A 20,199-nucleotide genomic window follows, 5' to 3' on the forward strand; every position below is an offset into this window, starting at 1 on the left:
TTGGGCGTCAGAGCACACTCCACAAGAGGCGTCGCCTTGCAGGATATATGTGTGGCGGCAGGTTGGGCCTCGCCGTCTACATTTATCAGGTTCTATAACCTGGAGGTCCCCGCCTTGCAAGCAAGGCTGTTGTCGGTATAGTCGAATCAGGGCCCTGAGGGGAATTCTGAGTTCACGAGCGCTATGCGCTGCCGACTGTTATATGGGCAGTATTGCGTAAGACCCGCATTGCCACATTGGTCAGGCCTTGCCTCGGCTGTGTGATGTCATATTGCCGCATCTACGGATGCTGCTAGATATAGGACCGAGGGCTTTTTCCCTTTTCTGTCCTGGACTCTCTGTGAGTCCCTCAGGTGACTGTGCACTGTACATCCTGGGCGTTGCTTCAGGTCTATTGGTGTGTGATCCCTGCGCGCACGGCGTTTTACATTGGGTTCCCGTAGCGTCTTAGCTAAGACGCAGTACGAGAGAGCTCTCGCTTACTAAACGTAACCTCGGTTCTCTCTAGAAGAGCGAACGAGTACTGCGTTCTCTGCCGTGCGCACAATTCACTCTGGTTCGCTTCGGCGATTAAATAAATCAGGTGAGTCAGCCTTTTCGAGCTCCTTTTATAGGTTGGGCCACACCCGTTTTGGCGGGAAGGGGCAAGAAGGGCGCCAAGCGCCCTTATTGGTCTGATGTTGCATCAGCCCGCGCTCGATAGGCTGTGCAGTTGCCGCAGAACAAGCCAATGAGCGAACGAGCCATCTCGCCTATGGCTGTGTACTGCTGCAAATGCGCTTTACAAAAATACAAAATTAAGGATAATTTTTTGCTTCAGTATTTCGTGAAAAGAGACTTTTCCCGTAGCGTCTTAGCAAAGACGCAGTACTCGTTCGCTCTTCTAGAGAGAACCGAGGTTACGTTTAGTAACAGAGTACGATTTTTCTTATTCCCTAAAACTGATCTTGCAGACCAAACCGTAAGGCCTAGTAGAGAGCTGTCAGATGGTAGTAGTTTTGACCTCTACTCAGATCCAAAGACTCGGCTAAATCAGCGTAAAGCTATAGAAAAAGCAAGACTACTCATAACATTTGTCCGTACAAAGAAAGAAAACAAAGAACATTGCAGAAAGTCAGATTCGCTCTGGGCGGAATCCCACCATGGTTTTCCCATGATTTTGAAGTAAATTTAAAACCTATTTTTGCGAACTAGTCCTAGGTTTTTCACACCGATCATAACCAAACCAGTGCACAAAATGACATAAAATTCTAAAAAAAAAAAACAGATCATATATCCACACATACATGACATCTTCATATCATATGATAGATCTCCTCATTCTGAACAATGTTGCCTCTTGGACCAATTGCTGTGAGTCCAACTGGTCATTAAATATTCAAGATTATTTAAAAAGGCTACTTTTTGCAAACTAGGCCAATCATACCCAAAAGCCTATAAATCCTAAAGAAAAAATCAAAACTTCATGAAACTCGGTGAGCATATGCGACAGATGATACTTAACAAGCATGCAATATTTTATGTACATTTGACCATAGGTTGTTAAAAATTATCATAATTCGTTGATAAATTACCTGCATTTAGTAAACATTCTATTTTAATCATTGATTTATGTTAACACAATGTATTTTACCTTTTGGTCTTAAATGCCTAAAGTGCTTGAATCCTGGTAATCGCTGCTTGCATTTAATGTAACAGGTTTATTAATAAAGTATGAGGGACAAAGATTTCCCTTCTCTAGAGCTTTAAGCTGAATTTAGGTGGTCTAATATACTGCAGTCTGATCTGTGTTGGCAAAACAAACACATCTTCAATATTGTACAGCTGATTAGTTATGCATGATGTGTCTGGCGGTGTCAGAATGAGTCACACTCGGTCCAGACTGCTAAAGCTGCGTGACAGTGTGTTTAGTTTGGGCCAAAACCGCAAGCCCCACTTTCAAAGTGGCATCCTTTTGAACAGTGCAGCGACTGTGAAACATCTAAACTGCACCTTACTATCTAAACCACAAAGATACAGACACATTGCATTTGCTCCTGGTATCAACATCCATCTCGGATGATCTGAAACCAAATGACAACAATAAATACGGTTGTAAACAAGGTCCAAAACGATTCTTGATCCGATTGCTCAGAGCAAAATGTGTCTTGAACAACACATCTAATCATGTGACACATTCTCACATTCTCATCTGAAGTTCATCGACTAAAATAACTGTGCAACAATTCTGCTCAAAACATTGTTTATTGTTTATTCAGAAAAATAAAGACTTTTTCTAGCCTTCTTTGAGGAAGGTTCATTGCAAACACCTCAGAACTGGTGAAAATTTACGTCTGATATGGGTTTCAGAAGTGGGTGTGGCAAAATGGCTCGACAGAACCACCTATACACATTTAACAGTGTGCACCTCGAGCTACATTTCACATAGATGTACGAAAATTTGTACACATATGTACAATGTAATACCTACAAAAGTCTCTTGGAGCAAAATCCTAAAGGCAACAGGAAGTCGGTTATTTTGAATTTTCTCTGCAAAATTTGTTTAGTTTTTGCCATTTTCAGGGGTTTTACTTTATTGAACTCCTCCTAAAGATTTATTCAGATCAACACCAAAGTTGGTCAGAGTAATCTAAACACCTTTGCGATGTTAAATTGTGAAGATCTTGAATTTTCGTCGAAGGGCGTGTCCGTGGCAGCCGGACAAATTTTGATGTTTCACCACGAAAATTAAAGTTGCTATAACTCGAACATAAAATGTCCAATCTGCCCCAAACTTCACATATTTGATAAGACTCCTGACCTGAACAGATCTACATGCCCATATTCAGTTAGTCATAGCGCCACCTGCTGAAAACAGGAAGTGTCATGTTTTATGCTGTAACAAACTACTCATAGAAATTGAATGACATCAGCATTTTATCTTTTGTCAGTCTAATCAAAAGGCTTTTGTGATGTTAAATTGTGAAGATCTTGAATTTTAAAGGGCATGTCCATGGTGCCGTCACAAAGTTTGAGGTCTCGCCATGGGAATAGAAGTTGTTGTAACTCAGGCATTAAATGTCAGATCTTTCTCAAACTTCACATGTTTGATAAGAGTCCTGGCCTGAACACATCTATGTATCTACATCTAATATTCATTTATAGCCATAGTGCCACCTGCTGGCAACAGGAAATTACTCGTTTTAGACTAACTTAACATGCAATTTCCGATCTGCCCCAAACTTCACGTTTGGTAAGAGTCCTGGCCTGAAGACATCTACATGCCAATATTCCGTTATAATCATAGTGCCACCTGCTGACAGCAGGAAATTTCACACAAATATTTACCATTTTATAAGCATATTGCCCGGAAGTGAGCCGAGGTGTGAGAGCCCTTTCACTGCTGCTTGGAGCTTTAATTTTAAATAGATTTGTATATTTACTTTACATTATATTCACATGCAGGCACATTATGAAAATACGAAAAATGTTTGATTAAAATGTTGGTTGCTCTGTTCAAGTATTTTTAATAGAAATTAATACTTTTATACAGAAAACATGCTTTAAATTGAAAAATAATTAATTACGATTTTTACAAAAATTTTTAGTGGCACAACGGTTTTCAACATTGACAATTAAAAAATAAAAAGTTTAAAAAATAACATTGAAATGTTATATTAGAACTAAATTTGTACACTGTAATAATATTTTAAAATTTTATTTTTTCATTGCATTTTATCTATTAAGGGCAGCCTTTTTAAAAAATCTTACTGACCCCAAACTTTTGAATGGTAGTAAATCTTGTCAAAAGGCTAAACATAATTAAAATAATTTTCTAGGAAATTATCCAAACACATTTGTCACAGGAGTCTCATCTTACTACAAGGTTTCAACATCTTACGACCAAATCACCCGAGACGGATGTTACTACCAGGTGTAAAAGTTGCCTTACAAATCAAGAGAGAACTGCTGTAAATCCCAACACAAACATGGTAAGACAGATGAAAGGAACTCATTTGTCATGGAGGGGACGACAGCAGGCAGAAAACAAACGCAATGAAGCCAAGGCAAGCAGACTAGAGCGAGACGTCTGAGAGAGAATCGAAGAGGGAGAAAGAGTGGGAGTGACGGATGAAGCCGATGTACACAAACCAGAGAAAACTTCAGATCAAGCAAATTTCAAGGCAGTCCCGTCACTCTTTACCTGACGATCTCGCTTTCTTGATGCCAAAGACCAACTGATCTTGTGATTTGTAAGCTATATTTTGAGGGGGGGAAGGAGGAGGAGAGGCATCATCCAAAAAGAAAGAAGAAATGTTAGATCAAGGTGTCATTTCTCCATATTACCACAGGAGAAGTGTCAAATGCACTCACTGCTTGGTTCTCCATGCGGGCGAATATCACATTCAGCATCTGCGTGAGGGTGGCTTTGGCCGTGGTCTGGTTGATGATGTTCTTACTGGCCAGATAGATGTTGTAGCACGTTCTTACGGCCTGCAGAACCGTACCTTCATGGATCTCTATTTGCTGTGAGGTCACGGCTGTTAGCAAGGCCTGTCCGGGGCCGGAGTGAAAAGAAACAAACACAAATGTCACAGCTGAGAAGGTTAAGTCATGAGTGAAGCAATAAACCCTAGGAAAGTATTCGGACAATATGGGGAGCGTTATTATTTATTACATTAGCTGCAGGAATCTTGGGAAAGTACAAACAGATTATGCTCGACATGTGGCCATATGAAGGAGTTCAGCAGCTTTCAGGCGCTGTGGTTGTCCTGCTACTCCACATTCCACAATGAGATTTGTAAAACAATAGCTTAGGCAAATGACACTATGGAAATCTGAGCACTACAGGTTAGGGCAGTTCTACATCAACCTACTCAAAAAAGAAAAAAAAAAAGAAAATGCTCAAATGCCAAAATCAAAAAAAATACTAATATATATATATATTATATATATATATATATATATATATATATATATATAGGACACCAGGAAGACAACTGAAAACTAAAATAGACTAAAATAAGAATATTTAAATCAATTACATTTTGATTTGTTTTGTAATGTTGAATTAGTATTTTAAACAACTTGCAACTGCATTTAAATAAATAATAAATACATAAACCGAATTTCCATTTAGGAGCTGAAAAATATTTCTGACAGTTGTGCCAAAATTTTTGTAAGAGTTTGAAAATCCCTTTATGTCATAATAAATTTGACTTTAATAATAATTATACAGGTTATAATAATAATAATAATAATAATAATAATAATAATGTAATTAAATAAATAATAATACAATTATTATTAAATTCTAAATTACGGTGATAGAAAGGGATTTTCCAATTATTAAGACTATTTCAGCAGAAACATGTCATACTATTTTTTTTTTTTTTTATACAATGTCATTAATGATCATTATTTAAATAGAGATATACTTGGTACTATATATATATATATATATATATATATAGCAATACTGATGATCCTGTATGAACATCACCCAAATAACCTACAGCAAACATTGCTCCCTAAGCATTCCTGAATAAAAAAAAAACCAATGCATTCCTTGCTCCACATGCCTGTAAGCAATCTCACATAAAAATATTTGACCTTTATAATTTGCAACTGAATGCCTTCATCTGTCTGCGGTCCTTGGAAACAGCCACATATAGTCTCGATGATCCTGTCGATGAGTTTTTTTCCAGGGATGGTGTTGTCTGGAGCGCTGCCCGTCAGGTGACCATATGCTATGAGTTTCTGAAAAATCATGAACACAGTGCATGAGATGAAACATCCTCTTAAGACGGATCCTGACATGAGCGTGTTGCAGGGCACTGACCTGTAAACAGTCTAGAGAGGTGATGACGATGCGTGGACATTTGGACTGGCAGGCCAACTCGAACGGCAGGAAGTACTTATCTGCTTCAATGAAGCTGGTCTTCGATTTGATTGGCGGCAAAGAACTGGACTTGTTGTCCCCAGCCGGTGGGCTACAAAACAAAAACTAAGATGTCAATCAGTCACACATTACATTAAATTACAGCAAAACATTGTGCAATTTCTTTCTTTCTTTGTTTAAATACGCAAAACCCTTTAGTTCTGCCAGTGTGAGAAATCCTTTTAATCTTTTTAAATATCCACACTGCAGTGGATGTGACCTAGACTGCAAACTCTCACTTTATATCCAGCAACTGTATCAGCTCGAGATGAGCAGCGCATCTGGAGAGATGCCAGGCCAAGCTGGGACTGCTGTGTGTTAGCTAGGGCGAACTTTAGGATTTCCTTCAGCAAGACGAGTTGATGAGTGCAGCGGGATGGGGGGAGAGGTTGGGGAGTGGAAAATGAAGTTGAGTAGAGAGAGAGAGAAAGAGAGAGAGATTGCAAAGATGCAGTTGAATACTATACAGCATCCAAGATTAGTGTGCCTCAAATCATAGTTTATTTGATTGCTTTATTATGGTTGATTATGATTCCAATGTCACCAAAATCCCCCCAAAAATGCTTCTCACTGGGGAACTGGACCTCATATTGTAAACTGTAAACTAAACAGTGAATTTATTAAACAGCTAACGGGTCGTGTCTAACAACAGCCCCTTAGCTGTTATAAATTCACTATAAACCACGACTTCTTGGGGATTATTGCTTTTATAAAACATTTGTTCCATATACGTACATAGTAAGGTTTCCAGAATAAAACAGAGCAAATAAAGTGTAATGATATAAATAAAAACAGTATTCTTCCACCAAACAATCTAGTTACTCAGAAACAGTTGTGGTTCCAACAAAGTTGTTACCGAGCAACAAACAAAAGCAAAAAACAAAAGTGTTTGTAGTGTAATTTACAACAGCTTCAAACACGCCTCAACCAATCAGAATCAAGGACTGGAACTATCCGTTTTATAAAATGAAATTATCATTATTAATTTATAACAAAACTCCGTTATGTTGATTTTGACTATGACTCTGTGAACAGCTCTGAATGATTTACTGACTGATTGAGTCTGATTCAAACAGCTAACTTACAAACACTGAGCTGTTTCGTGAATCTGACTCATTAAAAAGAGCCCTTTAAAAAGAGCAATTTATTCCCAATTAAAATTCATTATAAATTTGCAACTCATATTTTAGCACATAACATCCATCTAGCTAATTGTGCAGAAAAACAAAACAGACAGCACAAAAATGCTGTTTACTAACATACTCTTAAAAATGCTGTTCTTTTTAATGAATCAAATGAATCATTTGTCAAATCTAAAGATCGATTTAATTGGTCATTATGAAAACCAAGTGTCCCAAACTACTACCTTACTCAGTCAAATCTCTTTGAATGATTCACTGACTGAATGAGTCCAATTCAATCTGCTAGCTCACAAACAAAGCTGTTTAATTAATCTTTTAGACTGACTCACTAATCTCAAATCAAGAGTCATTTATTCACAGCTCATAATGACTAGATTTTTGCAGCTCATATTTTGATATATCACCCATCCAAGCGATTTGCATGCAAAAACAAACAGGCAGCACATAAACAAGAACTTGCAAATTAGCTCATAAAAATGTGGTGTTCTTTTTAATGAATCAAATTAACTGCTTGGCAAATCTAACACCGAAAACTAAATACAATAGGAAAAACAGTCCCAAATCTCTACCTAATTTAAAAGTACACACTACATTTCCCCATTGGTGGATGTCTACTAAAGAGGATACAGCCGTGTTGGGCTGCAGATTTTTAACTGACATAAACTGAGCTGTAGCCAGGCTACAAGGGAAAAGACTAGAGCTCCGCCGGGTTCAGAGTAGTGCTGGGTGGTATACCGGTTCATACCGAAAACCGGTGTATATTTTCGTTACAATATTAATTTTTTATATACCGCCATACAGATGTATTTAATTACTCAACGTTCGGAATGAACGTTATGCTGCGCCGCGGCCACGCGACACTGTTTCAGACGGACCCTTTACAATGTTGCACTTCTAAGCAGCGACTGCGAGGCATGGTGAGGGTAAACACAGTAGTGCTCTGGTGTTTCGTTACAACGCCTGTTTCACACACACTCCGTCTGCAGTGTGTATTGCATATTTATTTTACGCACCCAGGTTAACGGATTCCAGTGTTCATACTGCACGAGGTTGCGGCCCCGTCAGTGCGTTCAAGGAGCGGTGCGTCTGCAGCAGTGCAGCCATCGTTTACATACCGAGTCTATTTTTGCTGTGCTGCAGGCGCTGAATTAAAGTGAAAGCGCACTGTTCACGGGAAAAATGAGCATGGATTGACACGGAAATGCAGTCATTTCACAATAAATGTATACTAATTAAGCTGTTTCACACGCAACACATGGGTTTTTGGCTAGGTTTAAAACAAGAAAAAGTGCACTTTTAGATAAACAAGGAAAACAATATATATATATATATATATATATATATATATATATATATTCACTTTTATGGAGGCAGAAAAACAAAGTTCATTAAGACCCGTGGAATTGCTTGTGATAAAGATTTAAATGCAAAAGGCATTGATATGAAATCAAAACAATGAACAAATGCTGTGTTTGTGGACTAACCCGACGCGGATCAGTAGCGGACAGCAAACGCATCCTGTGTGAAAGCACAATGAGTCCATGCAGCTGAGTGCATATGCACTGCAGACGGAGTATGTGTGAAACAGGCGTTACAGGGAAGATGGATGCTGCAGAACTAGTAGAACATGACACAGAAGAACTTGTGCCAAAAAGAGGAACCATTTTATGCAAGTGCTGTCGGACTAAAAGCATGTCTTGGAATATCAACCAGCTGAAAATGCATTGTACACCTGATTATGCATAAAAAAAAACATCATAAACCGGGAAACCGGCATAATTTAGAAAAAAACCGTGATAAATTTTTGTTCAAACCGCCCAGCACTAGTTCAGAGATTACCTCACACATTTCTTTCACAGGTTCTCTCTCGGCTCTCACCAAACCCTCCAGAGGATTCTTTTTTCCATAAAGTTAAACCAAGTCACTAATCAGGCAGAGCACAAACAGAACTGTAGGCATAATGCAACGACAAGACATCTCGGGAAGTAAGAAGAATCAGCTAGTGTCATTTTAAAAGATTCAATGCAAGTTAAGATCTATTGAGGGCATTTGTGATTATCCAGAAAATACTTTGTTTGTAAAAACCGTTACATGGCTTTGCATGGTTATGAATAGCCCCCTAGGTCTTTTAGTGTGTATTGCAAAGTTTATTTCCACCAAGTGCAGTTCTATCCATGTTTTCAACAAACTGAAAATTCCAGTGAAGCTCAATAATAGTTTTTTCTGTGGTTATCGATATTATACGAAATATGCAGTTGATGATAGAGACTGAACCCAGAACATTCCTGATATATATCATAAAAGCACAAAATAGACGTTTTCTAAATCTTAAATGTCCAAATAAATAAATCAAATGCTGAATGTCGATGTGACATTGTATAAATCGAACAGATCCGTGCAGAATGAGAACGCAAAAGCTTAGGGAATCGGTTTGGTTTTTAACTTTTTTATAACTTAATATTTTTTTAATGAGCAAGGCCTCAATAAACTGTTCAAAAGGGACAGTAAAGACATTAAAATTATATACAGTAGGCCTTATTTTATACATGAATTATACTCTATTCATCAAAGAATGCATGTAAATGTATACCTACTTATTAATAGCACATTTTCGAAATATAATTATATTTGAATATTATTTAAAATATGAATAATAATACAATTACAGCTATTACAGTGTGTGTGTGTGTGTGTGTGTGTGTGTGTGTGTATGTTTGCAAAAAAATATTTTTAATATTTAATATTAATATTATTTTTAAAACCCTATTATGACCAGAGCCGTCTAAATCATGAAAACATGACTCTTAAATGACCTTTCTTAACAGTAAAAAAATTTATTCATAAAGTTTTTTAATGAAAATGTAAGACAAAGAGAAAAGATAATTGATTTGAATCCGTCAGGTCGGTTTACTGAACTAACATTTGAAGCATTATGTTTCTATGACAATGTGTAGATTACAGATTCGGATTCACAATGAGTTTTGCTGTGATCAATGGTGTTTTAATTAAAAACTGAGACTAAAAATAAAAATCGTTTGGAAGGAGTGCACTTTCACTTCAAAACAGAAATCTGTAAGAAACAAAGAGAAGAAACACCAAAAGACACGGATATGGATGTGAAAACGAGAAGGATGGGGTGAAACAAGTGAGCTGTGAGTTAATGGATGTAGAGGGTGAATGAATGCTGTTCCTAGGAGGCTTCTAAAAAGAAGGGCTGAGGCAGGACCTCAGAACGGGCCGCAGAAAGCCATGAGCACAGAACGCCTCATTCCTGTGTCCTAGTCACACAGCAAGGTCTCCGAGCACATTATAAAAACCCGCCACTGAACACACACTCACAAATCACAATGAGGTTAAGGCATCAGCCAAAACACAAAGAGATCGCATGGGGTTACTCTCTGGAAAATGTCAGCACTGCATTACAAACACTGAACCTGACAAACATAAAGGGGATGTTGAAATACACGTTCAATATCTCGACAGCTGAGGTGTGGCATAAGATATCAACTTACCTTAATTTCTCCGATTCCTCCTTGATTTCCTCTGTAAAAGAAAAAGAAAACTGTCACATGAGGGGTAAAAACTAAATGTTTACCATCTACTGCTAGAGAAATAACATAGCATAATGCAAAATATATGTTTTCCTAAACATAATAACCAAATTTAAATATTACAAAAAACTAAATAATAAACTACATTAGAATATTTATATAGTTGTATAAAAAAATTCTTATTTTTCTCAAAATATTATAATGTCGTTGTTTTAGGACTAGTATTGTCACGGTACCAAAATTTCAGTATTCGGTACCGATACCAGTGAAAATCCACGGTTCTTGGTACCAATTTCGATACCAAAGCAAAATACAAAAATATGCTAATAATAAAAATAAAAAACAAACAAACTTTTTAATCACTAAAAATAAAACCAATGCCATTCTTTATACTTATTTACAATTGTGTTTAAAGTTTTTCTACAAGTAATATAATTATGAAAAACAGGAAACAAGTTTCACCAAAATTTAATTTGTCTTTTAATTAATGAAATTTAAACACATTTTATTTTTTGGTAAATATGGGCATTTGCTATTAAAATTAAAACATGTAAGAAATATTGTGTGATTTATTTCTTTAAAAAATAGCAACAGTAGTAGCAGTATCACATACATTTTACTAAATAATAGTAATATTTTTAGCACAATGGCTTTATGTAAAAATGAATTTTTAATTTGCAACCCTCTGAGCACACATTGGCAATATAATCGCCAGTGGCTTGTAAAATTTTTTAGTTTACTTGCCAGATTGATATACTATTTTACACACACACACACACACACACACACACACACACACACACACACACACACACACACACACACACACACACACAGACAGACACAGACAGACACACACACAGACACAGACACAGACACAGACACAGACACACACACACACAATTCCAATCAGCTTATCTTTGTAAAATGGCACAGCTTCTTAAATCTTAGCTTCTTAATCAGTCAGTCAAGCATTGTATTATGGTATTAAGCACTATTTAATGATAGAACTTTAGTGATTAGAACTAAAACTTGATAACCATGTATGAATGCATATTTGTCATTTTGGGTTTCTGTAAAAAAAAAATAGTAATAGATTCATTATTAATAAAAGATAATACTACTACTAATTCTACTACCATACTAATAATATACAATGCACTATGGATTGATGAGCTGCTGGGTTCATGAATTTTAATCACGTTGTCTGCATTCGGTTGAACTGATTTGCTGAAATCAAAACAGGGATGGTAATAGATTAGCGCCAGCCAATGAAATTGCCATTTGCGCATTAGCTCCGCCCACTACCAGAGAAACCGGCATATTGCTTGCTCCAAATAGCTGAATAATTCTAAATGATCTCCATCATTTTGACAGGAGAAGACAACAGATAATATAGTTTACATGTAGTGTGTCGATTCAGCGTGGTAAGACTCTCGCTCTCTCTCTGTGCATGTTTGAGAAACAGTGCTATCAGCAAAGCAACGGTGAGTCGAGCGCCTTCACACAGAGTTCACGTGTCAAATACAGGTGTACTGTGCGTCCACTGAGATGAACTGAAAAGTACAGATCGCTTGATGGAGAGAGAACGCTGAAGCGCTCAGTCAGTCTTCAGCGAGTGAAAATGTGCTAATCTTATAATAGCCTTGAACACACACACACTAGCGAGTAAAATCTAAGAATTTATTAGCCAATGGCTAACAATAGACATAATTTAGTCGCCCAGTGTAATTTTGTCGCATATGCGAGTGATTATGTATAGGGTTGTTTTGACGGGTTGGCGTGAATACCTTTAAATTGACACTGGTTTTACTCAAATGAAACGGTAAAATGCTTGTGAAGTGACTCAGAACAGTTCTGGTGATGTTTATGTATTTATGTCCTCATTGAGACTGCAGATGCTTAAATTACTGCAAGCGTCACGCGCTTCAGTCTAGGTAGTAAACAGACCCGCTCTTCTCTTCCATTCATTCATTCATTCCCACAGCAGAACATGCAGGATTCATATTTCAACCAACTTTTGCGGCTTAACATTTACAGATACTGGTCCATATGGAGATTTGATTTGACAAATTCCGTGACATCCATATTAAAGGGAGCTTTCACATCTTTAGTTCGGTTTATTTGGTCCGAACCAAGGGCAAACAATTATACATTGTAGCATTTTTCAGCTTTTTTTGGTTCCTTTTCACACCACACTGAATGCTTTGGTCCGAACCAGTTGAAACGAACAAAAATGCAGTCACATGACAACATCCACATCCCTCATTGGCCATGACGTATTTCCTAAACTCCTTTTCGATTGGTCAGAATTTACATGCGGGAAAATTCCAACATAAAAGGAAAAGCCAGCAAACAACACAACTATGGAGAGACGACTGCGCGGGCTGGTTTTATCCCTGCAATAATACATATATTGCAAACAATAAATTTTTATAATGAAGCACGGATGCGGCTTGAAAACAACGTTCTAATGCACTGCAAATGGCGAGCGGGTATCGCTCGTAACTCCAAGCGGAGGCGTGCATTAATTCTTCTTAACTCTGACATGCTCATGGTCATCAGACCAAATTTCTATGAGGCTCCGAACCTCCTCACTACTCCAAGTTTGTCCACGAGCTGCCATGCTAAAGTGCAAACAGTCATCAGACACTTCCTCATTCCTTAATGCACAGCGCAGCTGACTACGGCAGTTGGTTTAGTCCAAAAATGATCAGTACTTTTTGCAGTTGGGTCTGTTCGAGGTCGGATCACGTTCTCACCACAAACGAACCACTCCAGAGTGTGTTTGAAAGCGTACCGAGACCACCTCTTCAAGCAGGTCTCGGTACACTTGTTTGGTCCGCCTTTGGTGCACACCCGAGTGCGATTGCTGCTTTCACACCTGCCCAAACGAACCGCACCAAAGGGGAAAACGAACTCTGGTACAATTCAACCAAACTACATGAGGCAGGTGTGAAAGCACCCAAAATGTAAGTTTCATTTTCATGACTGGATTTTGAGATTCCGTCCGCGTTTTCTGGAAATCATAGTGCTGTATGCGTCAAGAACCAGGTTGTCCAGGTACTCTGTTCTTAAAGTATCCTGGTACAGTGACATTTTAATTTGGACTTGGTACCGAAGAACCGGGCCTTTTGACAACACTATTTAGGATGGACATTCCTTGAATTAAAATATATACTATTATTATTTATTATGTAATGTATATAATTTTTTTGTTTTATATTCATTTATATGTATAATGTATAAGAAGTATATTATATTAAATATATATTGTTTAATTTAATAAATAAGTGCGAAGTCCTCACAGAAAAAAAAGGAAAAAAAAAAACTGGTATATATGTACTGATATATATATCTAAAACATACATGTGCAGCAACTCAAAAGACAAGGCCTAGCATTGACTATGATTGTGTTCAATCATCAAATCAAATAAATAAATAAATGATCATAATAAAATGTACATGCACTTTCTAGAATAAAGAGAATAAACAGGCAATTGCTTCTTTTTACTGTAAGCCTCTACTATTCCACACTATTACTGGTAGTTAAAAGCACTTAAATCAGCAAAAATACTTGATAATCTAAAAAGGGCTCAATGACACCAATCACACAGACAGCTCGCTATGTGCACCATTTTGTCGAGAGCTATTTTCATTGCTAACACTAAAGAATTGAATTACACATGGACCCTTTAACACCTTCTCCTCTGAAACCAGTCATTAACCGCATCAGAAATGCATTCAGTTTTGAAAAAATCTACTAACGAGAAGCCCAGAGTCAGAGGTACATGCTGCAAGCTTCTGAAAGCTTCTACATGACATAAATTAGACTTTAAATCAGCTTTAACGCCTGGATTCAACAACATACAAGCACTCTGCGCCAACTTGCGTAGGTCACGACGTTACTAACAGGTCAGGATATCTGAATACTTCAATCTGTGCTGGTGTTTTGAAAGTAGTTTGGACTGAATAAGTTTATTCTGAACAAGAGCCTCTGGTCTCAGCGAGCAGCTGCAGTCATGAATGACTAAGTGCTCGGCACGGGAACAATGTAATGCTGTAGAAAGAGCACTCTCTTTCTTCCTCTCGGCAGTAAACAATGACGAGTACAGCAGCATAATGACATCTACACGCTCTGCTGACAGACAGCCCTCCAACACGCTAAACTCAACCTGAACTCGGACAGAACACTGAGCACTGGTGTCTGTTTACCATCACATCGTTTTCCATCAATCTGCAAGTGTTTCCAAAATTATTATGGATATGGTTGGGACCATACTGCAAAACTGGTATAAGCAATAATTAGTATCTTTTTAATTAGTAGTAGTGGTCTAACAGCACAATTTTTTCTTCGAAATTAACACACTAGTTTCTTTGGCAGGTTTCAAATATACATGGGTCTAGAGCTGAAGATCTTTGTCCAAAACATAATCGCCAGAGGCAAGCCCCTGTTTCACCTACTCAGCATATATTTTCGCATCTTTCTCATGCTAATCAAAATACATCACATGACCACTCATTTACCTCGCAAACCGGAGCGAGAAAGGTGAGAAAATGTATGCCGAGTAGGTGAAACGAAGGCTTATTATAATGAGAATAATATCTCATTATAATGAGAATAATGAGTAATTAATGACGCACCATCAGTGAGCGCAGGAACGCTCTGAAGCCATCTAAAGTGGATTCAATCATTTTCCTCCACAAAAACATGTAGACCTAGCCTAATCTTGGTGAGTAAAGGTTTTTCAAATGATAACTAAATATTAATTGAGTCTTAAATGCATAATATAGACAGAGTACATAGGCTAATGTTGTAATTATTATTTTATTAAATTTCAGCTGCTAGTGGCGAAGCAAATCCGGCGGAGCCTTTATCTTAATTTTGTTATTGCCAAATACCCATCTAAATTTAGAATTTATCTTAATTTAATTTGTTAAGAAAGACTCGTTTTTATTGGGTTGGTCTATTTATAGGCTTAATGAGTCTATGTCTATTTAGAGTGCTGAGATGTTACGATGTTACGGAGGACTTATTTTATTTCTTTATTCCAACTTCCAAATGGCCTATAGCCTACGTTAGTCATGAATAAATAGTTAAAACATATAAATGACTCATTCTTGACAAAAGGCAAAAGAGCTTTGTGTGTGCACACATTTGAATAATGTTGGGCTGTAAACGGGTTCGGGCTTTTAAAAAGCTGTCAACCAAAATGTACTTATCGGGCTCAGGCCGAAATCTGTTAACTTTTAAGGCCCGATTACAGCTCTAGATGGGTCACATTGGATTACTAACTGATTTGCCGCCCAACAACCAGCTAGCTAACAATACTGACATTGACTAGTTCGAAAAGCAATTTTTGTATTGCTATTTTTAGTGGTGGTGCTTTAATAAGCATGCTGACAGCATACATAGTAATAAATATAATATAATAAATAAAAAGTTTAAATTAATAAATGATTAATAAATGATTAATTCAAATATTAATATATAAATTATTATTATTATTACTAACAATAACAAAACTAATAATAATAAAAATAACCTGAGAAGTAAATGTTGGCCAGCATAAACACTCTATGTGTGTTATATCTTGTATCTTGGCCAGTGATGAACTCTGTTGTCCAGCATAAACCTGCATAAATTCTTGGTTAATGGTGTAGTTTAGGTCTCTGACTTATGGGGGAATAATGGACAAATAGGATTTTTGTCATAATCGTGCAGCCCTTATCGGTTTACTGCTTTCTCTGAAGTTTAGAAAAGTATGTGCATTTAATGGAACTAATGCAATAGATTGAGAGGATAAATTTAGACCAAGGGTATTTTTCAAAACTGAAATCTCAGGTAACACAATACTTGTCGTGCCTCTCTGGGAAATGACCATGTTGCTATGGTTTCTGTTTTACCAGGGACAGTCTAGCATTAAAACTGATTAAACCGATCTTCATCTTGCACTGCGTTGAACCCTCTGACCACAGCTTCTTTAGTTTAATCAAACTAGCCATTATGGAAGCCCCGTTTCCGCCACCAAATAAAAAATAAAACAAGGTAATTGTGACTTTTCCTCAGAATTGTGATATAAACTTGCAATTCTGACTTTTTTCCTCAGAATTGTGTGATATAATGTTCATATCTCGCAATTCTGACTTTATAATCGCAATTCAGGGGAAAAAAGTCAGAATTGTGATATAAAAAAGTCACAATTACCTTGTTTTATTTTTTATTTAGTGGAAAAGAGTAGAGGTGACCTCGGCATTCTGGCTAAATTCGCCCATCGGCCTCTGACCATCATGGCCTCCTAACAATCCCCATATCTGCTGATTGGCTTCATCCCTCTGTCTCCTCTCCACCAGTAAGCTGGTGTGTGTTGGGCGTTCTGGCGCACTATGGCTGCCGTCGCATCATCCAGGTGGATGCTGCACACTGGTGGTGGATGAGGAGATACCCCCTGACAATGTAAGCGCTTTGAGTGCCTAGAAAAGCGCTATATAAAATGTAATGAATTATTATTATTATTAATAGGAATTCAGTCCATTCTATAAATGCCAAAGTCTAGCCTATAGTTTATTGTCAGCCAACTTGGAACATTTTTGATTGATATCCTTTAGATGACATCACAATTCAATTGGAATTTTTTTAAATAGGCCTAGTTATGCATTAAACTATAGTTTATTATAATCAGATGTAGTATTAAAATATATAGCTAACATCTAACTAAAATAAAACACTAATCACCATCTCATACATTCACACTTCTTCAAAAGTTTGTGGTCGGTAAGCTTAATAAATAATAATAATGAATTTTTAACTGCACTTATTTGATCAAAAATGCAGTAAAGCAAGAAAACTTTGAAATATTACTTGTTTTTATATTTTAATATATTTTCAAATGTTGGCTAATTTATTCATGTGGTAGTAAAACTTAATTTTCAGCACCATTGTAACGGTCTTTTGATACACTTAATGCATCCTTGTGGAATAAAAGTATCTTTCTTTAAATTCAATTTCTTTTCCATTTTGAATTGTGTATATTCATCCAGTAAATGAGGCAGACTGCACTGAATTAAATTATTCTGCAGTACTTTTAGATAGGATTACATTTCTATTCAAAACGAGCACTATCTTACCACAGCATAGATTTGTGAACAGATTATTAGCTGTTTGCTAATGGACTGAAGTAGGAATTAAACAGGAATTCAACTTGCTACTATTGGTAGACCGATATGTGTTTTTTGAGAGCCGATGCTGATGCCAATATCTTGGAAAGCAGGGGGGGTGATAGCCGATATAAAGTCGATATGATTTTTTAAAAAAATGATTATTATTAATATTTAAGAAATTTGAAATTATTTGACAGTGAATTCAAAAATAAATGTTTAAAAGAAACATGCTTAAATACTTCAGTATTTCACAAATAAATATTTAATAAAAATATAATTAAAAAGAAAGTAAACACTGTAACCAACAGGGCACTCAGTATTCTGGGAAGTTTGTGTGCATTGAGAATCATATTTTTCAAATAAACTCAGGGTAACCCTCATTTTACATACAGCACACAGTGAAAATGACATGAATATGACAGTGGACAAATGCATAAAGCACATCATAATTTGAAATCAAGAGAGTTTAAAGTTTAAAGCATTCAATTCACATGGACTGACCGTCACACAGAGAACACACGATCATGCTGGATACACACTTAACAAGATCTCACAGCTGGATTCGACTAAGTTTGCAAGGTTTGTGAAATTAAACAAATGCATATTTGCTTAATGTTGACGATAAACGAGAAAGTATTATAATGTTTGCCTTTCTGTTACTAATAGGCCTAATATAAAAGCAATCGTTATAATAATTTCTGTATACATTAATTCCTTTGTTTATCTGATTATTAGACAGACTTCTATCGGTATTAGACAGAACTGTTAACCACGATAAACAAGAGAGAGAGTGTGAGCACTGTGTGTGCTCAGGCGCTGCCACTCAAAATAAAAGTCTGGCACTGCGTCAAAATAAACCTTGAACACATCGGCTAAGCAGAAAAAGTTATCGGCCAATGCCGATATTTGAAAAAAAAAGTCAAATATCAGCCGATATATCGGCTTTGACGATATATCGGTTGACCACTACTTGCGATCAAGCCTGCTTCTTAGCCGCCTTCTTATTCATTGAGCTACGAATGTCCTGTAGGTCTTAAACATCTAATGAGTAGCCCGAAATACAGCCTTACTGTATGCCATACCCGTGCACAGTTGGCACCATTATAATTTTGAAACATTGCCAGCGCCCACACTTTCTGAGTCGACAGTTGGGACAACATACTTTGACACCACATAAATAAGTTTCTCTCAGTTAGCATCAGCTTTAAATGACTGATGTGAAATCTGACTGTGCCTCACAACAACCACAATCTCAAGTGTGATAGATAAATAGATAAATAAACCTTCTGTTAACTCATACATACGTTTCCACAGCGTCTTGATGATCTCAATTCAGTTATTGTATAAAAAAATCATTAAAATGGGGTGGCAAGGCTCGTTTCAATTGAAATGATCTACATAATGCACTTGTGTGCAGTGAATGAAGGGCACAGTGCTGGCGGTCCACTCCGAATTCGCATTTTAGGAGGTGATTGTGTCCCCTCTCAACTTTAGCAGGGCCTCCAGACCTCCTGCGAAACCCTGGACTGGGACACACGGCATTCCACATAGCCATTGGAAAATAGATTCAAGCAGGCCTGCTGTACTCAGCTGCCAGTGAAAGAGACAATATGATCCAACTAGATATATATTTATTTTCTATTTATAGGGATATGCAAAACTACATATCAAAATTAACTGCAATGCTCGAAACTAGGGCTGGACGATTAATCGAAAAGTAATCGAAACCGAAATTCAGAACCTCTAACCGAGGTAATTTTCCCATGTCGGTTATTTCGGTTTTTTAATCCTTTTAATACTTCCCCCGTAAAAGCCCCATCCAGTCAGTGGCATTAAAGCAAAACACTGAGGTGAACGCCGGTTCAACACATAGTGATGGTGTGCGAGCGGTGAGCCTTGAGTCTTCACTAAACTTTGTCAGTTGTATTTGTTTTATGGTTTGGACATTCAAGCGATTAGATGATCGGATGTGTATTATTACGGTGCGCTGATGTGGACGGTCAAATTATACTTTGGCCGTTATCAGTTGCGCACGAGATGCGATGACAATATAAGTGTCATTGAATTATGTTTTTGTTAACCTATACAGTTGAAGCAACTAGATGCAGCGCTGCTGCGATGTTCATTCAAAATATTGCGGAAAAAAAGAATGTGGAGAAGATCTTGTTTAGGTCAAAACTGAAACCAAGCCATTCACACAGAACGCATATTTCATGCATTTTCCAGAGGGACATCATCTATCACCGTTGCACTCGCGTCTAGCACAACAGAGCCGCATGTTTAGAAAAACATGTAAAATTAAGGTGGGTTCAATTTTCTTCAAAAACATATCTCGAAACTTTACAACCCGAATTCCGGAAAAGTTGGGACAATTTTTTTATTTTAATAAAATGAAAACTAAAGGAATTTCAAATCACATGAGCCA

General features: G+C 37.1%; 1 protein-coding gene across 1 annotated transcript in view; it reads right to left on the bottom strand.

Moving 5' to 3' along the window:
- Positions 1-20,199, bottom strand: part of LOC132123813 (brefeldin A-inhibited guanine nucleotide-exchange protein 1-like) — a 67,481-nt gene that overhangs the window by 33,337 nt on the left and 13,945 nt on the right. Inside the window, exons 2-5 of the mRNA XM_059534490.1 lie at positions 10,575-10,605; positions 5,822-5,972; positions 5,593-5,739; positions 4,354-4,533 (exon numbers count right to left, since the gene is read on the bottom strand). Coding sequence (XP_059390473.1) covers positions 4,354-4,533; positions 5,593-5,739; positions 5,822-5,972; positions 10,575-10,605 — 509 coding nt within the window. The remainder of the gene's footprint in view (positions 1-4,353; positions 4,534-5,592; positions 5,740-5,821; positions 5,973-10,574; positions 10,606-20,199) is intronic.

The sequence above is a fragment of the Carassius carassius genome, chromosome 42, assembly GCF_963082965.1.
Source record: "Carassius carassius chromosome 42, fCarCar2.1, whole genome shotgun sequence".
In the NCBI taxonomy this organism is placed as follows: domain Eukaryota; kingdom Metazoa; phylum Chordata; class Actinopteri; order Cypriniformes; family Cyprinidae; genus Carassius; species Carassius carassius.